Raw genomic sequence first — 22416 nt, forward strand, 5'->3', positions numbered from 1 at the left:
ATAGGCACTATGGTAGCGACAATCCCGATGGTGAGGTGGTCACAGTGGAGGATGAGGCCCTTTCAGAAGGGTTTCCTTCATCAATGGTCAGGCAGCAAAACCCAGCTGATTCGGATCACCTTATCCATGAGGAATTCCCTTCTGTGGTGGCTCCAACGGGAAAATCTCTGCAACTGCCATTCCATTCTCCCCATCTCATGGGTCACCATAACAACAGATGCCAGCAACAGGGGTTGGGGCGCACACTGTCTGGCGGAAGTGGCTCAGGGCACCTGGATTCTCCCCTCCAGAGGGACGGTGTCGAACATCCTGGAGTTAAGGGCAGCTTTTCAAGCTCTGCTAGCCTTTCGGCATCTGATTTCAGGAGCCTCGGTCTCACTCAGGCTAGACAATACCACAGCAGTGGCGTACATAAGAAGGCAAGGGGGTACCCGAAGTCTATCCCTTCTCCAGGAGGTGGAACCGATCATGACCTGGGCTCAGAGGAACCTGAAGGATCTGACAGCATCTTATGTCCCAGGGATTCAGAACGTTTAGGCAGACTTTCTTTCCCGGATACTTCTGGACAACAACGAGTGGTCTCTCCACGAGGAAGTGTTCAACTGGATCCTGACGATGGGGCTCTCCCCAGAAGTCGACCTGTTTGCCTCCCCTTGCAACAAAAAACTAGAGAAGTATTATTCAAGGTACAGGGATCCTCAAGCCTACGGGGTGGATGCCTTGACAGAGAAATGGTGGTTCCACAAGGCCTATGCCTTTCCCCCAACTCCTATTATTCATCAGTTCCTGAGGAGACTCAGGTCAGAGACAGCAGAAGTGATAGCCATAATTCCCTATTGGCCCAACAGACCCTGGTTTCCGCTTCTGATGCTCCTCAGTGTCAGGGATCCAATTCCTTTACCATCCAGGCCAGACCTTCTGTCTCAAGGGTCGAGATTACATCCTTGCCCGGATCACCTGCGCCTAAAGGCTTGGTTTTTGAAAGGGGACGGTTGAAGGCTTTAGGCTGTCCTGAAGAAGTCATTCCCACTCTTCTTAGTGCTCGAAGAAGCAGTACTAACCGGGTATATGAGAGAATTTGGGCGAAGTTTGCAGATCACTTGTCTTCAAGGTCCAGTTCCTGTAATACCCTGACAGTCCGGGACGTCTTAAGCTTCTTGCAATCAGGATTGGATATCTCCCTTTCGGTTAGTTCTCTCCGGGTCCAGGTTTCAGCAATTTCAGCTTTTTCTGGAGTCGCATGGGCCAATCATCCCTTGGTCCAACAATTCTTCAAAGGAGCAGTCAGGCTTAGGCCACAAAGGAAGCCTAGATTCCCCAAATGGGACCTTCCATTGGTTCTAGATTTCTTCTCTCAACTTGACAGAACGCTCTCAATCAGAGAATTAACCCTTAAAACCTCTTTTCTGGTGGCCATAACTTCGGCGAAGAGAATCTCCGAAATTCAGTCTCTAGGTACAAAGGAACCTTTTCTCACCTTCTTTCCAGATAGGGTGGTCCTAATTCCGATGTTGGGGACAAATCCCAAGGTGACCTCTGTTTTCCATGAAAACCAGGAAATCACTCTTCCTACCTTCAATTCTGCTGGAAGTCAAGATCCACATCCACTCGATTTGGGAGTTACTCTAAAACAATATCTGGATATTACAGCTTCTTTTCGTCAATCTGACTTCCTCTTCGTACTATTCAACGGGAAAAGTAGAGGCGCCAAGGCCTCCGTTAGATCCATCGCTGCTTGGGTGGTTCAGGCAATTCAATGGGCTTATAGAGAGAAGGGCTTGGCTCCTCCTGAGGCGGTTACAGCTCACTCTACCAGAAGTCTCTCAACCTCATGGGCAGCTTCGCGCCACGTTGCACCTGATGTAATCTGCAGAGCGGCCTCCTGGTCTTCTATTCATACTTTCATGTCTCACTATTGTGTTGAGCCAGCTTCCTTATCCTCTGTTGATTTTGGTTTGAAAGTCCTGTCGGCCGACAGTGTTAAATAAATCTTTTGTTCAGCATTTTTGCCCACCCGGGTGTGTTTGGCGAGTTATTTCCCACACGTTGCTGCCATGGAGTCTGTCAGGAAAATGGAAAATTCCTATCAAAATACTTACCGTAATTTTCCTTTCCTGATGGACTCCATGGCAGCAGGAGTTCCCTCCCAAATGGCTGGAGTAGGCTAGTTACCGAACACGGCCAGGGGCAGGGAGCAAAGATTTATGGGAGTAGTGTCCTATGGGTAGTGGAGGCGGGACTTAACCCACACGTTGCTGCCATGGAGTCCATCAGGAAAGGAAAATTACGGTAAGTATTTTGATAGGAATTTTCCATTTTCCCCAGTTGTCTTCCACGACAGCCCTTGAGAGATGGAGTCCCTCCCATCGACCCAGGAAACACATTGCCACAGTTCAAAAGGTGGTCCTTCAGGTCCCTGGCCAGTCATTTGTGTTTCCTCCTTCGGAGGAACATGTTGCCAGGAACCAGGAGAAGGACTACATCTCTCAGGGGCCGCCTGAAGGAAACGAAGCTGCGCAGGGGGACTGGGTCCTATCCGGCAGTTTCAGCCTAGTCCGCACCTTTTTAAATAGGCTCAGGTACCGTCCGGCGGTTAGGAGCAGACTCGCTCCCTTCCTCTTTCCAGCACCGATTTGGCCAGGGTCAAAGTTAGGGATGAGCTTCGTGTTCGAGTCGAACGCATGTTCGACTCGAACATCGGTCGTTCGTGCGTTCGCCGAATTCCGAACGTTTGGGCCGTTCGCGGCAAAATTCGTGTGGCCCACAATGCACTGCGATGGCGCAATGCATTGCTGTCTCACGATTGGCCAAGCATGCACTGTGACCCCGCATGCTTGGCCAATCGCAGCGAGGAGAGCCATGGTTGGCCACAGGCATCCTGCCTGTGGCCAATCATAGCTCAGGCTGTGTAGTGCACGCCCCACACTATATAAGGCCGCCATTAAGGCGGCCTCGTGCAGTGTGTTGGCGTCTGAAGCAGTGGGTGTTCTGTGTACCTTCAACACAGTTACACACCAATCGTTTTTGGCTGATTTACTATCTTGCTCTTGTGTAGTGGTTACTGTCTGTGCCCTGACCGCAGTATACACCACTATATTCACCTCACCTATATAGCTAGTGATCTAGCTTTAATAATAGAGCTGGCAGTCAGTAGTGTTAGTGCGTGCTGTCTGCGTGCTCTGTACCCAGTACATACCACTATATACACTTACATAGCTGTTCTCTATTTGAGCCCGATTGTCATCTGCAGGAGTTATTGGAAGTTGTGTGTGCTTCCAGCACAGCACAGTATACATCTGTATATACCCCTTTAACTCTGCTGTTTTCTGGTTATTGTCTGCGTGCCCTGACCGCAGTATACACCGTGATATTCACCTCACCTATATAGCTAGTGGTCCATCTTTAACAATAGAGCTTGCAGTCAGTAGTGTCACTCAGGAGATAGTGCGTGCTGTGTGCGTGCTCTGTACCCAGTACATACCGCTATAATCCACCTACATAGCTCTTCTCTATTTGGGCCCGATTGTCATCTGCAGGAGTTATTGGAAGTTGTGTGTGCTTCCAGCACAGCACAGTATACATCTGTATATACCCCTTTAACTCTGCTGTTCTATAAAAAAGGCATCTGCAGGAGTTGGTGGGTGTTGTGTGCCTCCAGCACAATATAAACTACCCAACTACTGTTTTACCCAACTCCCTTCAGGCCATTACCATGTCTGGACGGCCAGCAAGGAGAGGCAGACAGGCGCGAGCCGATAAAAGAGGGCAAGCAGGCTCTGTGTCTAGAGACAACAGTGCTGGTCGTGGACGCGGTGCATTGTCATCAGCACATGGCCATGGGACATGCTTGTCCTTCTTTTCTGCAGCTGGACATGTTGAACCGCAACATGCCAACGACTTGGTAGAGTGGATGACCAAGCCCTCTTCATCATCCTCATCCTCTCTCACCCAGTCTCAGGGTAGTAGAAAAGCAGCTGCCAACACATCGTCATCCCTCCTCTCAATGTCATCATCAGTGACTCCTTCCCTAGACCCACCACGTCCTCCTGAGGAGTCTCCTGAACTCTTTGAGCACAGTGTTGGGTACATGCTCCAGGAGGATGCCCAGTGTTTGGTGGGCTCTGATGATGACACTCAGCTAGAGGAAGGCAGTAGCGTGAGCGCAGAGAGAGAGGATGCTCAAGAAGCACAGCAATCTGGCAGTCATGTTCCACAAGCTGCAGCATACTGCCAGGTTTGCTACAGCGATGAAGAGGGAGGGGATGATGAGGGCACTGACTCCACGTGGGTGCCTGGAAGGAGGGAGGAGGAGGAGGAGGAGGAGGAGGCACATGTCCAACGAGGCAGGATGCCCTCCGGGGGCCAGCTTAGGGGCAGCACACCGACTGAATCACACCGCAGAGCTCCGCCTGCGCAGAGCGCTTCCTCTGCGCGTTATTCTAAAAGTTCTTTGGTGTGGGCCTTTTTTGAGACGAGTGCATCAGATCGCACCGCTGCTATTTGCAACATATGTCTCAAGCGTATCTCACGTGGCCAAAACATCAGCCGCTTGGGCACCACATGCTTGACCAGACATATGTTGACCTGCCATGCAGCTCGTTGGCAAGCATACCTCAAAGACCCACACCAAAGAACAAAGCGGACCTCTCCTTGCTCCTCATCAGCTGGCATCTCCAACCCCACTAGACCTTCAGTCCTCTCTGAAACCTGCTCTGAGAGGAATGAAGGTGTAGAATTAGGTGTGTCACAGCCAAGTGCTTCCGGGAACTCTGCTAGTGGTAAATCCACGTCCGATTATAGCAGGCAAATGTCCCTGCCCCAGCTGCTGGACCGGCGGAAGAAATTTACTCCCAGCCATCCACATGCCCAGCGGTTGAATGCTAGCTTGGCTAAATTGCTAGCACTTCAACTGCTGCCTTTTCAGTTGGTAGACTCGGCCCCCTTCCGTGAGTTTGTACAATGTGCGGTTCCTCAGTGGCAGGTCCCCAAACGCCACTTTTTCTCACGGAAGGCGATTCCAGCTCTCTACTGGCATGTGGAAGGCAATGTCCTTGCCTCGCTGGACAGGGCGGTCAGCGGTAAGGTGCATATTACCGCTGACTCATGGTCCAGCAGGCATGGACAGGGACGTTACCTGTCTTTCACGGCCCATTGGGTCACTCTTCTGGCTGCTGGGAAGGATGCAGGACAAGGTGCAGTAGTGTTGGAGGTTGTTCCGCCACCACGCCTCCAAAATGCTACTATTGGTTGTGACACACCTCTCTCCTCCACCCCCTCCTCTTTTTCTTCCTCCATGGCCTCTTCCAGTGCTCTGTCCTCAGAACCAGCGGTGCTCCGTAGGCGTTGCAGGGGCTACGCAAGTACGCAGGCAAAACGATGCCATGCCGTGCTTGCGCTGGTTTGTTTGGGGGACAGGAGCCACACTGGGGCGGATGTTTTGTCAGCTCTGCAGGGGCAGGCCGAGAGGTGGTTGACGCCACGCCAGCTTAAGCCAGGAATGGTGGTTTGCGACAATGGCACCAACCTCCTCTCCGCCCTCCGACAGGGACAACTGACCCATGTGCCCTGTGTAGCTCACGTCCTTAACCTGGTGGTGCAGCGGTTCTTGGGCAGGTACCCCGGCTTACAGGATGTCCTGAAACAGGCCAGGAGAGTCTGTGTGCATTTCCGCCGATCATTTAATGCCTGTGCTCGGCTGGCTGAGCTCCAAAAGGAGTTGAACCTGCCCAAGAACCGCCTTATATGTGACATGCCCACCAGATGGAACTCAACATTGGCCATGCTGCAGCGGCTGCACACGCAGCAGAGGGCCATCAATGAGTACCTGTGCGACTACGGCACCAGGACAGGGTCAGGGGAGCTTGGTTTTTTCTCACCACGCCAGTGGGGCATGATCAGGGATGCATGCACTGTCCTGTCACCGTTTGAGGAGGCCACAAGGATGGTGAGCAGTGACAGTGCATGCATCAGTGACACTATACCTCTTGTCCACCTCTTGGAGCATACGCTGCGTGGAATAATGGACAGGGCACTTGAGGCAGAACAGAGGCAGGAAGAGGAGGACTTCCTTGCCTCTCAAGGCCCCCTTTATCCAGACAGTGTTCCTGCTGTGCCACCCATCACACAGGAAGAGGGTGAGGAGGAGGAAGAGGAGGAGGAGGAGGATGATTGTGTCAGCATGGAGGTGGAGGCTGGCACTCAGCCTCAGCAGCAGCAGTCTTATAGGGATGATTTACAGTCCCAAGAAACACGTGGACTTGTACGTGGCTGGGAGGAGGTAGCTGCGGATCATGTTGTCCTTAGTGACCCAGAGGACTCCGGACCGAATGCCTCAGCTAACCTACGCTGCATGGCCTCCCTGATCCTGCAAAGCCTGCGGAAGGATCCTCGTATTCTTCGGATCAAGGAGAGGGACCATTACTGGCTGGCCACTCTCCTTGATCCACGGTACAAGGGTAAGGTTGCCGACCTTATCTTGCCATCGCAGAGGGAGCAGAGGATGAGACATCTCCGGGAGGCCTTGCAGAAAGCTCTGTGCAACGCGTTCCCAGAGACTGGGAGGTCACAAACTCCTGGTCCTGGACAACGTTTTGCTGAGGCATCAGTCAGAAGGAGCGGTGGAGAAGGTGGCCGTCTGACTGATGCTTTAGTCCGCAGCCCCAAGGTATGATTGGTTCCAGCACCCATCGCCAGCGTCTAATTTACATGGTGCAGGAATACCTAGGGGCAAGGTCAGACTTGGACACCTTTCCCACTGAAAATCCTCTGGCTTACTGGGTCTTGAGGATGGATCACTGGCCAGAGCTTGCACAGTATGCAATTGAGCTACTGGCCTGTCCTGCATCCAGCGTTCTTTCGGAACGCACCTTCAGTGCTGCTGGTGGCTTCGTTACCGATCACAGGGTGCGCCTGTCCACCGAATCAGTTGATCGACTGACCTTCATCAAGATGAATCAGTCTTGGATCACCCACAGCTACCAAGCACCTGAAGCTGATGTAACCGAATAATTTTTTTTGAAATACCACATCCCTTCAAGACTGCCTATGCTGATGCTGAGTGACTGTCCTGTTATGTTGATTGTCTATCCTCTTCCTCTTCCTCCTCCGCTGATATGTTGGAAGAACATTTTTGGTTAGAGTATATAGGGCCTGGGGGCCACACACATTTCCTTTTTTTAATATGGGTACGGGGTTCCCCTTAATATGCGTACAAGACCCAAATAGGCTGGTAATGGGCAGGGAGGGCTACCCATGCCATTTTTCTGAATGATTTTCAACCATATTGCAGGAACCAGATATAACATTAAAACCGCAAGCAGTTTTAAATGGTGTTATTTCCGTTTAATGTCATTTTGTGCAGGGACTGTTCTAAACACGGGAAACACGTGGCACTTCACAGGCATACTACAGACACCCCCCAGGCACCATATTTAAAGGAATATTTCATTTTTTTTCTCCACTTTAATCATCATTAAAATCAGTGTTCCCGCCAAAACGGCCGCTTTTAAAACTTTTTATTGCATTGACCCATGTCCCCTGAGGCAGGAGTCAGGTCCCCAAACCCTTTTTAGGACAGTATCTTGCATATCAGCCGTTATTAAAATTTCGAACGTTCGAGTCCCATAGACTTCAATGGGGTTCTAACGTTCGTTACGAACGCGGGGTCCGTTCGAAAGTTCTGGTGCGAACCGAACCGGGAGGTGTTCGGCTCATCCCTAGTCAGGGTGGCGCAGGTTCCCTCCGAGAGTGGTGTATTTCTTTTTTCCTCCTCTGCTCCAATAGGGGTGGGGGTCGGAGACGCCGTTGCGTCATTTTCGGTGGAACCACATCATCGCTGTGTACCGAGACTTCCGGGTCTCTGGAGGTACAGGGAGAAAGAGGGAAGCCCACGCTGTGCCTGTGGGCTCCCGACCAGCATCCAGCTATACTGGACTAGCGGCGGGATCTGGAAATTGAGGGAGACCACGGAGGCTTAACCCCAGGACACTCCAGTGGAGGCAGGCATCGGCCAAACCCAGGTAGGCTGCTGGGCAAGCCATTACTCTGGTGGTTAATGGCTATTTGTGGTGGTGGTAAGGCTGGGACTTGTAGTACCCCATGGTGGTGGTTACCTTACAGGAGATTTTGCGGTGGTGGTGCAGCACAGGTGTTTTTTAGGAGGGATACAATTATACTAAGGATGCCTATTCTTTGTTTCAGGCTAAGGAGGCCCCAAGGGAAGACAAATCAGGCCGCAAAAAGTGCCTAATTGTGTAATTAGACTCAGGTTCTAGCAAAGCCTTATGCAAACCGTGTATTGCAGGCATTCTTAAGACAGAGGCAGACTCCCCCCTTGGCTAAATTCCTTGGCTCCTTTAAAGAGGAGATGGCATCAACTTTTAAATCTCTCAGAGATTTAATTACAGATGTAGGCACAGCTGCTTCTACCAGTAGAACTACAATCTCCTCCTCACCATGCCTTACAAAACCTAGCTCCGGGGAGCCCCATATAGTCAGGGAGCATAGCCTCTGCATTAGTTAGTCCTGAATCCTCTGATGTAGACTCAGACCAGGATGAGGATCAGGCTGTAGCTAACAAGCGTGCAAGATATAAGCTATCTCTTGAGGAAGTAGAAGCGCCATTTATGATACGCTGGAAATTGATGAGGAAAATACTCAATTAACCAGACATGATCAAATGTATGAGGTTTTAGGGAAAAAGAAGGCTAAGGTTTTTCCAATACATAAGGTGCTTTCTGACCTGGTCCTTAAAGAATGGTCCGAGCCAGATAAAGTCTTTCCAAATTTGCTAAAAAGATTTCCTTTTGATGAGAGCCCAGAGGTGGTCTGGAATAAGAATCCTAAACTAGACGCCCCTCTATCTAAAGTCTTATCGTAGTCTTAAAGAGGGCCTGGGATGCTTCTATGGCAGGCTTGAAACCAGCTCTAGCCACGTCTTGTGTGGCTAGAAATCTGGAGTTCTGGTTATCACAGCTGCAGGAACATCTTAAAGCAGGTGCTCCTAGGGCTGAGCTTTTAAAAACCTTTCCTATACCTTTTAAGGCCACAAGTTTAATTTCTGATGCCCCCACTGATTCTGTTCGGCAGCGCTTTCAGTTGCAGCTAGGAGGGCAGTATGGATGAAAACTTGGGGGGGGAGAAGCGGCGTCTCAAAACTCGCCTTTGCAGTGTCCCTTTTACAGAAGACCTGATCTTTGGGCCTGAGTTAGATACCCCCTTAGAAAGGATGGCGGATAAAAAGAAAACCTTTCCCACAAAAAAGAGAAAAATTTTCAAAGGAAATTTTTTCATCCCTCAAAGGAACCCTCAAAAACGGAGAAGGAGTTCAAACCCATAAAGCACTGGATGGGACAAAAAGGGAAAGGAAAAGGGGGCATACTTTTTAACCGTCCCAGTCAAACCCCCAAACCCCAAGTTTCGGATGGAGTCCATTTATTCAATAAGGAATCTCCTCCAAAAGGAGGTGTTTATGGCTACCCTGGACTTAAGGGACGCCTATCTGCATATCCCTATAAAGAAGGAATGGAAGAAATTTCTTTGGATGGCGATTGATAGATGCAAAAATATATAATTTTCAGGGCAGAGCACTTCCATTCGGACTGTCATCCTCCCAGAGAAAAAAGGTTCTCGGGGAGGCACTAGTTCTGTTAAGACTTCAGTCGGCCTCGATCATTCCATATCTAGACGACTTGCTACTAACAGCTCACTCGGAAAACAATTTCTCTCAGGACTTGGAGCTAACGCAGCTCAACCTGAGTCAGTTAGGGTGGATTGTCAGTCGGGAGAAATCCAAAACTATCCCTACACAGGAGATCCTGTACCTAGGTTACAAGATAGTCTGTAGACCAGACAATAGTACTACCAGAAGAAAAGATTTTTAATCTGTGGCACAAAATCTTTTCTCCAAAGCTGCCTCAGTTGTACAGTAAGAGAGGTCATGTCGGTGTTGGGTCTCATGACCGCAGCCATTCCGGCTGTACAATGGGCCAAGATCCATTAAAGGGACCTTCAGAGATTCTTGTTAGAACACTTAAAAGGCAGGCATCTGGAAGAAGAGGTCTCAATCCCCAAGAAAGTAAAGTGCTCCCTCTGGTGGTGGAAGGACGCAGAGAACCTGAACAAGGGGGTTCTCTGGGTCTTACCTATCACATCCACACTGACCACGGATGCGAGCGGTTGGGGCTGGGGAGCCCATCTCAACTCAAACTGGGCCCAGGGCAGGTGGACTCCAGAAGAGAGACATTTCTCCAATTGGAAGGAGTTAACAGCAATCCTCAGCGCTATACTAGCTTTTCAGACCATGATACAGGGTCACCATCTACAAGTCCGCTCAGACAATATGAGGGCTGTAGCTTATATAAACAAACAGGGAGGTACCAGAAGTCCTCGTTTAATGTTGGTGGCCACGAACATTTTTCAGTGGGAAGAATCCAATCCAAGGTCCGTTTCTGCAATACACTTGAAGGGAGAACTGAACAACACTGCGGACTTCTTGAGTCGACAACGAGTTTCGAATCAAGAATGAACACCTCTGGATGTAGTGACCAATCTCATAGCAGCTCATTGGGGAAGGCCAGTAGTGGATCTTTTTGCAAACGGGAAGAATGCAAACGTTCCCGATTTTTGCTCTCTATGCCCAGGGCATCTCCCCTTGGCAGTAAATGCCTTACAGACTCCATGGACTTTCAGCTTGGCTTATGCGTTTCCTCCACTTCGCCTCATCCCAAGGGTTCTAGCGAAATTTCTTGCCGAGGAAACGCTTAATTCTAGTGGCACCGTTTTGGCCCAAAAGACCATGGTTTACAACGTTGCTGCAGTTGACAGACCAACCTCCCCTGAGACTTCCCTGCAGACAGGACCTCTTGTCACAGGGACCTCTTTTTCATCCACAAGTAACCATGCTGAACCTCTCAGTTACTGAGGAGGAAATTTTGAGGAGTAAGGGCCTTACAGACAGTGTAATTCAGACCTTACTACAGAGTAGGAACCCAACCACCAGAGCTATCTATAGAAAAGTCTGGAGAAAATTGAATAGCTGGCTGGATAGCTGTAGGGAGAAAAACATGGATACAGCTAATATCCTTCAGTTTCTACAGGGGAGGATAGACAAAGGACTAACTCCTAGTACTATTAAGGTTCAGATAGCTGCCCTAAGGGTGTACCTAGAGAAACGGTTACAGGAGGATCCTTTCATCTCTAGGTTCTGTAAACTGATCTCTAGACGTAAAACAGTCAGAGTCAACAAAGCTCCATCTTGGGATCCAGCTGTTGTTCTGAAGGCTTTCTTAGGTTCGCCTTTTGAACCTATATCAAAGGCCTCTCTAAGACTGATTACATTCAAGACAGTACTTCTTGTGGCAATCACTTCAGTCTGTAGGGTTAGTGAGATACAAGCCTTTTCCATCAGAGCGCCATTCCTACAGATTTTAGAAGAGTCATTGTAAAGACAGACCCTGGGTTCTTACCAAAGGTGGCATCTAGTTTCCATAGATCACAGGATATTGTCCTTCCCTTCATTCTGCCAGAATGCATCAAATGAGAAAGAACGATTTCATTTTAGACGTAAGGCAGTGCATTTTAGAATATCTTAAGGTAACAAATCCATTCAGAATCTCAGATTCTCTTTGTTCTTTTTTTACGGTCAACGTAAGGGACAGAAGGCTTCAAAGGCCACCATAGCTAGATGGATTAGGCTAGCTATAACAGAGGGTTATAGAGCAATGAGCAAAGATCCTCCTGGGGGTATTAGAGCCCATTCCACAAGGGCATTGGTGGCATCCTGGGCAGAAAGAGCTGGTGCCACCCCAGATCAAATATGTAAAGCAGCCACATGGTCAAGCTTCTCCACCTTTACAAGACGTTATTGACGGGACCTAATGTCCAGTCAGGATCAGGCTTTTGGGAGGAAAGTCCTCCAAACCGTGGTCCCCCCCCCCCCCCCCTCCCAATCTGGTGAGTACTTGGGGGGGTCCTCTCAAGGGCTGTCCTGGAAGACAACTGGGGAAAACCGAAGTTAGTACTTACCGGTAACTCCTTTTCCAGTGTTCTTCTAGGACAGCACGATCCCACCCTTTTTCTCTTTATAATGTTGATATAATAATGTTATTACTTGTTGTGGTTATGGTGTTGTTTTTTACAGTTCCATCCTTCGGGTTCTTGGTAAATGACTGGCCAGGGACCTGAAGGACCGCCTTTTTAACTGTGGCAATGTGTTTCCTGGGTCTATGGGAGGGACTCCATCTCTCAAGGTCTGTCCTAGAAGACCACTGGAAAAGGAGTTACCGGTAAGTACTAACTCCGGTTTCTCTCAGCTAATCGGACTGGCCGTTATGCATGCTGGGAGAAGGTCAGGATATCCGGTTCTTCTCAGGTGGGTGTGTGAGGAACAGCTCCTGCTCAGTAGGCCTGAGGCCTAACCGCGTGCTCAAGGTTCTGCAAGGGAGACCCTTCTCACTACCTGGAGGCATGAAGGAAAGGATTGGGACCTGAGATTAAGTACCAGAGGTGACTTTTTCATGGACCGGTGACCCATGGAGAGCCTGGGAAAACGTCAAGATGGAATCATCCATAGAAGTCATGCACTTTTTGTGAATTACGTTCAGTTGCTATAGGAGACAGCTTATATTACAAAGTACAGATTGCTGGTTCCAGCTTAAAGGCCCCTTTCCTGTACTACTGTCTGCCTTATCTGCATATTTGTGTCTGAGTCTGTTAGTCGTTGCTGTTTTTGATTAAGGGTGTCCTGTGCCCTACCCCTCTCTCCCATATTTTTCCCGTTTTGAGAGATAAACATCTTTGTTCAAGCATAAATGTGACTGGCGCACAGCTTTCTACCTTGTACATCACCCACCATGTCTAGTAAACTTCACCCTGAGAAGGCATGTCAGGCCACCCTGTCTCTCGGGATCACCTCCAGGCCTCTGGAAATGGGGGGGGGGGGGGGGGCAGCGCTACATATGGATAAACACTGCGCTGCATAAACCATCCATTTAATTTCTATTCAATCAGGCCCTCATTATCGATTAGGTGGTAAATTTAAAGTAATCTAAAGCTGCAGGGGGAAGGGGAACTCTATGTTCAACAAGGTCATACAAGTGTGATTGTCAACTGTTCACATTTTGTTACAATACATTTTGTTTCCTGGCAGGAACCAAGTCCAGGACTCCAATGCTGTAAAGGCAAAATTTGTTATTCACTGTGTAAAACATGTCAATCTAGTTTTTATAGGTTGAATAAGACACATGTCCTTTGAGGTCAACCAAAAGTAACACATGAGTAAATAAAAAAACCCTCATAGAATTATTTGCTTTATATTCTTTCTGGGTTTCAGCATTTTCTGAATGCCAAGTTTCTTGATGGGGTAAACTTTTAGTAGCATGGATACTTATTACTTATTATTTAATATAAATTTAAATGTAATGCATTTATTATTGAATGTCCTTTCTGTATTAGTTACATTGCCCTTGTTGTCTTTGTATTCCTTCTTTCCCCAGGAAATAAATACTATCCTACAGTTTGTTGTCCAGAGGAACCGTCTCCTGCAGTGTCTCCATGCCAAACGTCATGTACTGGAGTCTTGGAGACAATTGGTGGAGATCATACTGACAGCCTGTCCTCAGGATCTGGTTCCAGCTGAGCAAAGGCAACTGATTATCCGAGACCTGCTGCAAGATATACACGATAAGGTATCGTTTACAGAGGGGTGTTATCCTAGCATCTCTCTGTCAGCTAAATTATATAGATGTATATATCCATATTGCACTGCTGTCATTCAATATTCCACTCAAAATTTAGTAGGCCTTCATGTAGAACTGCATGTTTAATTGTTAAAAAAAATTGTGATCTCGATTCAACCTCCCTCAGATTTCTATTGCAGAATTTCCTGATTCATTCATGTAACAAGTTTTTCTCTGCTCACTCGACTGTCAAAAGAAAAAAAATGTGCAGTCTGCCAAGATTTTAACAACATTCCTGTCCCTGCAAGTAGATAACTAGAAACATTGTAATTTTTCCTTCTTAGATCAAAGAGAGAAACTTCTGTGTGTAAATGAAGTAAGTTTGTAACACTTAGGCCGCGTACACACGGGTGGATTGTCTACCCAACTAAGTTCGTCAGACAATCCGACAGACAGTCCGTCCAACATTTGAATGAACGGACTTGACCACACACGATGAACAGACAGTCCGCTGAAAGCTTGCGCAATGACGTGTACAGCACGTACGACGGGACTAGAAAAACGACGTCCAATACACTGCAATGCAACCTTCGGCCGTGTAAATCCTTTCTGAGCATGCGCCATACTTAGTCCGTCCAACTTGCCTACACACGAGCGGACTGTCCGCTGAAACCAAGTTTGGACGGACAAAACCAAGTTTGGACGGACAAAACCAAGTTTGGACGGACAAAATTACGGAAATTCCGAAAGACTTAGTCCGTCAGACTGTCCGCTGAAAAAGTCCGCTGAAGCCAACACACGAGCGGATTGTCCGCTGAAACACGGTTCAGCGGACTAAGTTGGGCAGACAATCCGCCCGTGTGTACGCGGCCTGAGTCTCTAAACCTCTGACACTTGTTTCTTTCAAAGTTAAAATCAGTAATTTTTTGCTAGAAAATTACTTGGAACCCTCAAACATTATATATATCTTTTTTAGCAGAGACCCTAGGGAATAAAATGGCGATTGTTGCAATATTTACTGCCGCAGTGGTCTTTCAAGTGCAGTTCACTTCAATGAATTGAAAAAAAGAATGAAACCGTAAAGTTAGCCCTTTTTTTGTATAATATGAAAAATGATGTTACGCCCCGAGAATCGTGATCTTTATTCTAAGAAAAAAAAAATGTGATTCTCATTTTAGCCAGAATCCTGCAGCTCTACCTTCATGCCAAAACTGGACATTTCTCTACTGCAACCTTTCCCCCTCTGTGGTTTAAAGAAATATTTACATTTTTATTTACATTTTTTTTTTTTTTTTTTTAAATCTCGCATACACACTGCCTTCATTCTCACATAGATGAGAAAGACATGTCCCTGCTCTTGCAGCCTCCTGAGATATTTCCATTACACATACCATGAGGCTACAGGATCAGGGACACTGGTTGAACAGCTGACCTAATAGCACATCATTAGGGGCTGGGTGCAAGAACCCAGAAGAGACAGCTGACTCCCAAATAGGAAAGAGGAAGATGGCAGCACAGAGACCCAGTGTGTGGCAGAGGAGCACAGCAGAATATTGCTGGATGTGAGTAAAGGTGGGAAAAAAAAGGGGAATACATTTAAGTTCCTCTTTTAATAAACTTATGTGAGACTTACAGCTAGTGACAGAAGGAACAAGTCAGAAAGGTTTCCGTTGGTTTAAGTTAGGTGATGTTCATACGGCCTTCAGCTTGCATAAGAAAGGTGTTTACCACAAGCTTTTCCAAAGCATTTGCAAAGTTTTCAGTTAGCTGCAAGCAACTTTATTTAAGATTTTTGGGTAATACTCTGCTCCAGTTTGTCTTGCAAAAATTTAAATAGAAACGATGAGTGTCTTTTGAAGGGACCCCTGTCACAATTGTACATCATTGCATAGAAAAAGCAAGTGTTTTAGATGCTTCCATAAAATTCTATTCTAATTGTACAGTATAGGATACAGGCAAATTCACAGACCCTGGGTTAGATGCTCGTACCTTCCGGTGATTGGACACTGTCAAGCATTAGATGACGTGCCCACTGGCCACCTTCCCTATAACTCAACCCCACACTGTGAGTCCTCCAGTTTTTCCTCCTAAATCGATGGACCTCTTCTCCTTCACTCTTGGCTTTACTAGTTTATTTTCCTTTTATTTTATCTTCCAATTCATCAGTCAACTCATCACTGTCTTCTAATGCTACCATAGAAGCAGTGCAACCTGTCTAATCCAGCTCTTTTGACTCTCCCCTTACCTCCCTACAGTAACCTTTTGTGTAGCTGCCAGGGAAGGAGATGAGGGCAATATTTAGGGCTGCAACTAATGATTATTTTCATAATCGATTAGTTGGCTGATTTATTGTTTGGATTAATCGGATGATAACCTTAAAGTGTGGTGTATAATTTAGTTAATATGTAAAGTTTAAAAAAAGCAATTTGTTGTTAAATATCTCTATGCAGTGGTAAATCTAAAAAACAGCTGTATGGATAGGGAGCAAAATCTCTAATTCACTCTGAGAATAACAGACAGAAGAGATATACTATATATACTATTAGAGGTTGAATCTGGTAAATATTATCAGACTTGGAGATCACATTTTTTTATTTAAGGAAAAAAATAAATAAAAGACTGTTTTGCAGATTTTCAGACAGAACTGTAATATATTATATGCTGACTGTACAAAAACAGTGTCTTCCTTCCAAAAAAAAAGTACCCTATTTATTGGCGTATAACATGCACCCCAAGTTTAGGAGGGAATTTTAAGGAAAAAAAACTTGCATTTAAATGTCCATCTGCAGCCTTGTCCATCGTTGTACCCTTGTCAGTGTCGTATGCAGCCTTGTCCATCGTTGTACCCTTGTCAGTGTAATTTTCAGCCTTGTCAGTTTTACTTGCAACTTTTATTTTTAAAAATGGCGCCACCAAGATGCAGAGCCAGATGTCCTGTGTATCTCAGTGGTGCTCGGTAGTTCTCGGCTGCCTCCGGCCCTTCTCGTCGGCTTTCAGACGCCTTCAGCCCTTCTCGGCGGCTTTCGGCCCTTCTCGGCAGTTTTCAGCCGCTGAGAAGGGCCGAAGGCAGCTGAAAGCCGCCCAGAGGCTCCAAAATGGTGGAGGATCGGCGTATAACACATACCTGCGATTTTCCCCTAATTATTAGGGGAAAAGGGTGCGTGTTATACGCCAATTTAAATATGGTAATTTTTAAGAACATTTGTTCGATTTTCTAATCGTTAGTGGGGTCAAATCTACGTTCTTTTCTACCACAGTAATGGAAAAATTTGTAGGAGCAGAATGGAAAACTTCTTGATCAAATGAATTTTCAGACAGTGTATGTGGTTTTTGTTCAGAAATTACATTCATTTTAAAACATTCATTTTGAATGTTAAAAGCAAGAGAAATTTTCAAACAACATTCTTTTTCATTCAACAAATGTACAAAGATTTTTCATATGAATATTCTTGTCTGAAGTGTATGGCCAACATAAGGCTCAGTTCACACCTATGCAGTTTGCTTTTTGCTATGCTTTTTCCTGTTTCTGCAGTGCTTTTTGCTGTGCATTTTGCATTTTTTGCACACGCCATTTTGCTGCAATTTGCGTTTGGCCCAAAAAAAACGCAAATCTGTTGTTTGGCAGATTAAAAATGCTAATTGCTGCAAAAACGCACTGCATGCTTTTCTGTAGCACCACCATTGAAGTTTATTGAACCAAAAAAAAAAGCACCATTTTGTGTTGAAAAAAGTCCTTGACCCTTTCCAAATATGCAGCAGCTGAAAAAAAAAGGATAGATGTGAAAGCGTCCGATAGGAAAATGTGTTAAATGAACTGTAGTGTGTTTCTCCAAAAAGCAACAAAAAAAAAAACCTAGGTGTTTTGTAGAAGCAGAATCCTTTTTTTTTTTTTTTTTTTCTTTTTCTTTTTGTATCACTGGTCATAATGGGGTTAAAAAAACAAAAAATAGGCCTTTATAGTACAAAGAGCAGATGATCACTATTATAAGGGGTTCTTTCATACTGTGAAAGTAATAATATATATTACTTATATCATATAATAATAAATACACTCAGAAGTAGGAGATATGGACATTATAACCAGGAGTCAGACATGAAGTTAAAGTTATATAAAGGGGGAAGGGAGATAGAAATCTTTTCTATTAAAGTAGTACTAAAAGCTGAGACTTTTTTTTTTTTTTTTTTTTTTTTTTCATGAATATAATCGTTTTAAATATAATGCACAATACTGATAAACTTTTACTTTAAATGTAATTGTAATGCCTTCTATTGCCTCCAGGCTATCAGCCTCCACCTTCATGCTGATCTTCTCTGCACACAGTCTTTAAAGTAATATTAATAAATATATATATATATCTTTTTTTTTTTTTTTTTAAACGACAAACCTGTTATACTTACCTGCTCTATGTAATGGTTTTGCACAGAGCAGCCCTAATTCTCGTCTTCCAGGGTCCCCCCACTGAAGCTCCTGGCTCCTCCTGCCTTCAGAGTGCCCCTATAACAAGTTGAAAAGTATAATATAGTATTCCCCCTTATGTCAAGGTAAAAAAAATCTGCCTTTTAGAGCTCCTGCCCAGGACTACATGTCCCATGAGGCACTGCTCCTCCATTCACAAATTCTCAGGCACTTACTGACATGTATGAACGGTGTACTGAGTTGTATGTGTGCTTCACTGTATTAACTGATATGTAAACAAATAATGCATTCTGTATGCAGGCCAACTAATCGGCTGGCCGATTAATCGATTATGAAAATAGCTGTCAACTATTTTCATAATCGATTAGTTGTTTCGGCCCTAGCAGTATTCTAGAGTGTCACTTGAGTAAAAGCTGTGAGTCTGCTGGGGTTGTTAACACATCCAAGTCCAAGTAAATAACATGCATAAAATAAAAGTAAGTTTAATGCACATATAATCTTATGGGAAGATTGTTGTTGAACTGCATACGGTGGATGAAGGGCTCTTTAACCACTTCGCATCCAGGCCAATGCTGACACTTGTAAAATACATTTTACTTTTTTTTTTTTTTGCTAGAAAATTACTCAGCACCCCCAAACGTAATATGTTTTTTTTTTTTTTTTTTTTTTTAGCAGAGACCCTAGGGAATAAAATGACAGTTGTTCCAACTTATTATGTCACACGGTAGTTGCACAGCAATTTTTCAAACGCTATTTTTTTGGGAAGAAAACTGTTTCACAAGTTAAAATAAACACTAAAGTAAGACCAATTTTAATTTTTTATTATATAATGTGAAAGATGGTGTTACTCAGAGTAAATGGATATCTAACATGTCACACTTTAAAATTGTGCACATTCGTGGAATGGCGCCTAACTTCAGTACTTAAAAATCTCCATAGGCTATGCTTTCAGACTATGTGCTAGAATGATTGCTTTCATTATAACGTGCGTCGTGATACCTCACTTGTGAGATTTGAACACTGTTTACATATGCGGGTGCAATGTACGTATGTTTTCGCTTTTGCGTGGGATGAGGTGGTTTTATTTATTTCCATTTTTAAATTATTATAATTTTTTTTGATCACTTTTATTCCTATTGAAAGGAATGTAAACACCCTTTGTAATAGGAATAGAGCATGACAGGTCCTCTTTACAGAGAGATGTGTGGTCTACATTTCGCCTGTAGGCTGAAAAAACCCCAGATCTCAGCCTTATATAAATCTGCCTTCTTAAAATACAATTCCTCCCTCCATGCTGCCAAACAAACCTACTTTTTCACCCTCATTAATACTCTGTCCTCCAGTCCTTGTCTCTTCTACACTTTCTACTTTCTCCACCCAGCAACTCGCTCACTGCTCAAGAAATTGGCAATGACTTAAAAAAACAGATTGATGCAATTCGTGGGGACATCTACACTGCGCAGACATCTAACCCACTTAACATACCCTGTACTAATCCACTCTCAACACCCCTCTTTTGACCTTGATACTAGAGAGCCACCCTCTTGTTCTATCTTATGCTCTCTCACGCACATCTTCAATCTCTCCTTCTCTACTGGCACCTTCCCCTCCCCTCTAAAACATGCCCTGATTACCCTCATACTTAAAAAGCCCTCACTGGATCCCACCAACCTGAACAACTTAAGACCCATCTCCTTGCTCCTGTTTGCGTCAACTTTTAGACCACTTAGTCTACAACCGCCTTAGCGCCTACCTAACTGACAACAACCTTTTTGACCCCTTACAGTCTGGCTTCTACTTGCTACACTCCACTGAAACTGCCCTACTGAAACTCACTAATGACCCACTAACTGCTAAAACCTAGGGTCCACTGCTCCATACTCATACTACCCAACCTCTCTGCATCCTTTGATACTGTCCCTTCCCTCATGCCAAGGTACTAGGTGTAATCCTAGACTCTGACCTGTCCTTTCAGCCCCAGATCCAATCACTGTCCCGACTTCACCTCCGAAACATCTCTAAAATACCCCCCTTTATAACCATCAAGACCACTAAGCAACTTTACTCCCTTGTTGTCTCTCATCTTGGCTATTGTGATGCCTACCTCTCTGCAAGCTATCCCCTCTTCGGTCTATCATGAATGCCGCTGCCAGACTCATCCACCTTTTACCGTTCAGTGTCTGCTGCTCCTCTCTGCCAATCCTTCCACTGGCTTCCCATTGCCCATATAATAAAGTTCAAAACACTAACAATAACATACAAAGCCATTCACAATTCCCGATTGCCCCGAGCTACATCACCAATCTTCTCTCCAAATATCACCCAAACCATCCTCTCTGCTCCTCCCAAGACCTTCTGCTCCAGCTCCCTTGTCTTTTCCTCCCATGCTTGTCTCCAGGACTTCTCCAGAGCCTCTCCCATCCTCTGGAAGGCACTACCCCAATCTGTCTGGCTTTCTCCTACTCTGTCCACTTTTAGGCAATCCCTGAAAACTCATCTCTTCAGGGTGGCCTATCCTGCCTCCAACTAACAACCAAATCTTCTACTCCCTTCATCAGTTCATCCCTCACAGTCCCTACCTTTCGTTTCACCAGCCCCTTCCTCTTAGATTGTAAGCTCGCAGGAGCAGGGCTTCTCTAACCCTCTTGTTTTGAATTGTAATGTTGTGTGTAGTGTCTCCCTACATTGTAAAGCTCTGCGCAAACTGTTGGTGCTATATAAATCCTGTATAATATTAAGGACAAAGCGGTTTTTGTCCCAGGCTGTCTTTCCTACCAAAGGTGGTATCTGCTTTTCACCTTAAGGACATGGTCTTACCTTCCTTGTGTTCTCATCCGAGAGAAGCGGCTCTACATTGCCTTGATTTGGTCCAAGCTATTGTGGTTCATCTCTTGGCCACAGCATCTCTTCGTAAGTCTGATGCATAGTTCATTGTTCCAGAGGGTTCTAGACATGGTCAAGCTGCCGTATTCTCCACCATTTCAACGTGGATTTGTACGACAGTGATCCAGGCATATGCACTTGTGGGCTGGAATGCTCAGTTTCCAATTCCTGCACAATCTACCAGGGTGCTTAGCGCATACTGGCCTTTTCAGCATTCTGCTTTTGCTCAGGTTTGCAAGGTAGCCACATGGTCATCAGTTCACACGATTACCAAGTTTGTATACAGTTGACATAGCTGCTTCTTCGGTTGCCAGCTTTGGCTGGAAAGTCTTGCAGGTGGTAGTTTGGGTTCCACTTAGGGTCAGTTTCTGTTTCAATTGTTTTGTTGTGGACTCACCCATTCTGTTTCAGTTTTTATTGAATATTTGGAAAGTAATCAACAAACCGTATAAAGCAGAGCAGCGAACAATTCTCGCTAAGCTCTATAGAACTCACCCCTACTTCTCTCTTTCTGGCACTGCTTTGGGGCATCCCATCTATGAGAAGTTCAGCTGTGTCTTTCAGTGAACGACAGACAAGACTTGATTTTTGTACACCTGTCATGTTTTGGCTCTAATTTGTCGTTGTCGTCGTACTGTTGGCTACTAACTGAATCCTGGGTTACTGATGGGGCTGGTGGGGGGTTGGCTACCACCAGAGGGCTGCCCCTTAGGTCACTGAATGTGTTGGCATCAAATCTATCTCAGAGAAATTCAGCTCAATGAACTCAAGAGAAAAGGATTTTGCAGTGAGAACAAAAATCCAGTTTTCTGACTGTAGTCTCTACCCTCAAGACAAGAAAGTTGACTTCCAGGAAGGAGTACTACCATGCATGGGAAAAATTATTTGACTGGTGTGGGACTTGTAAATTTTTTTGTATATAGTATGTTGTGGGCTGCATTTTGGATTTTAGCCAGTCTGGTGTGAAACTGTCTTTTAGTTTTAAGAACAATCAAGGGCTAGATCTCAGCGTTTTTGTTTTAGGCTCCATTCACACATGTGCAAATTTAAAGTGAAACTGGTTGGTTGTGACTTTGACGTCCCTCTGCAAAGTCAGACCCAATGTTGCTTTTGAGGGTTAACATTGAAGTCTATGGCCCTCAAGTTGCATGAAAGTCAGACCAAAGTAGTACATAAACTACTTTAAAGTCACTAGGCCTTTAAGTCGCACACATATATGTATGGTTATTATTGGAAAACATGGGGTACAATTTGTCAGGTGACTTTGATGTTCAAAGTTGTATGACAAGCCACACAAGTGTAAATGGGGTGTTAGAGACCTACTAAGCCTTATTCTTTGGTAAAGCCTTTGCGCAGGGTGTCCTACTAAGCCTTATTCTTTGGTAAAGCCTTTGCGCAGGGTGTCCCCTTTAATTGTTTCGGCTGTGCACCGCTTTGTCT

At 45.6% G+C, this 22416-nt stretch overlaps 1 protein-coding gene across 2 annotated transcripts in view; it reads left to right on the forward strand.

Annotated features, from left to right (window-relative positions):
- NUP205 (nucleoporin 205) overlaps window positions 1–22416 on the forward strand; it is a 133404-nt gene that overhangs the window by 75701 nt on the left and 35287 nt on the right. For both annotated transcript variants that reach the window (XM_077469197.1, XM_077469196.1), the window contains exon 28: window positions 13494–13685. In XM_077469197.1, the coding sequence (XP_077325323.1) occupies window positions 13494–13685 (192 nt within the window). The remainder of the gene's footprint in view (window positions 1–13493; window positions 13686–22416) is intronic.

This window comes from Lithobates pipiens, unplaced genomic scaffold, assembly GCF_037356315.1.
Source record: "Lithobates pipiens isolate NorthernLeopardFrog02 unplaced genomic scaffold, aLitPip1_a1.2 Scaffold_8, whole genome shotgun sequence".
In the NCBI taxonomy this organism is placed as follows: Eukaryota; Metazoa; Chordata; class Amphibia; order Anura; family Ranidae; genus Lithobates; species Lithobates pipiens.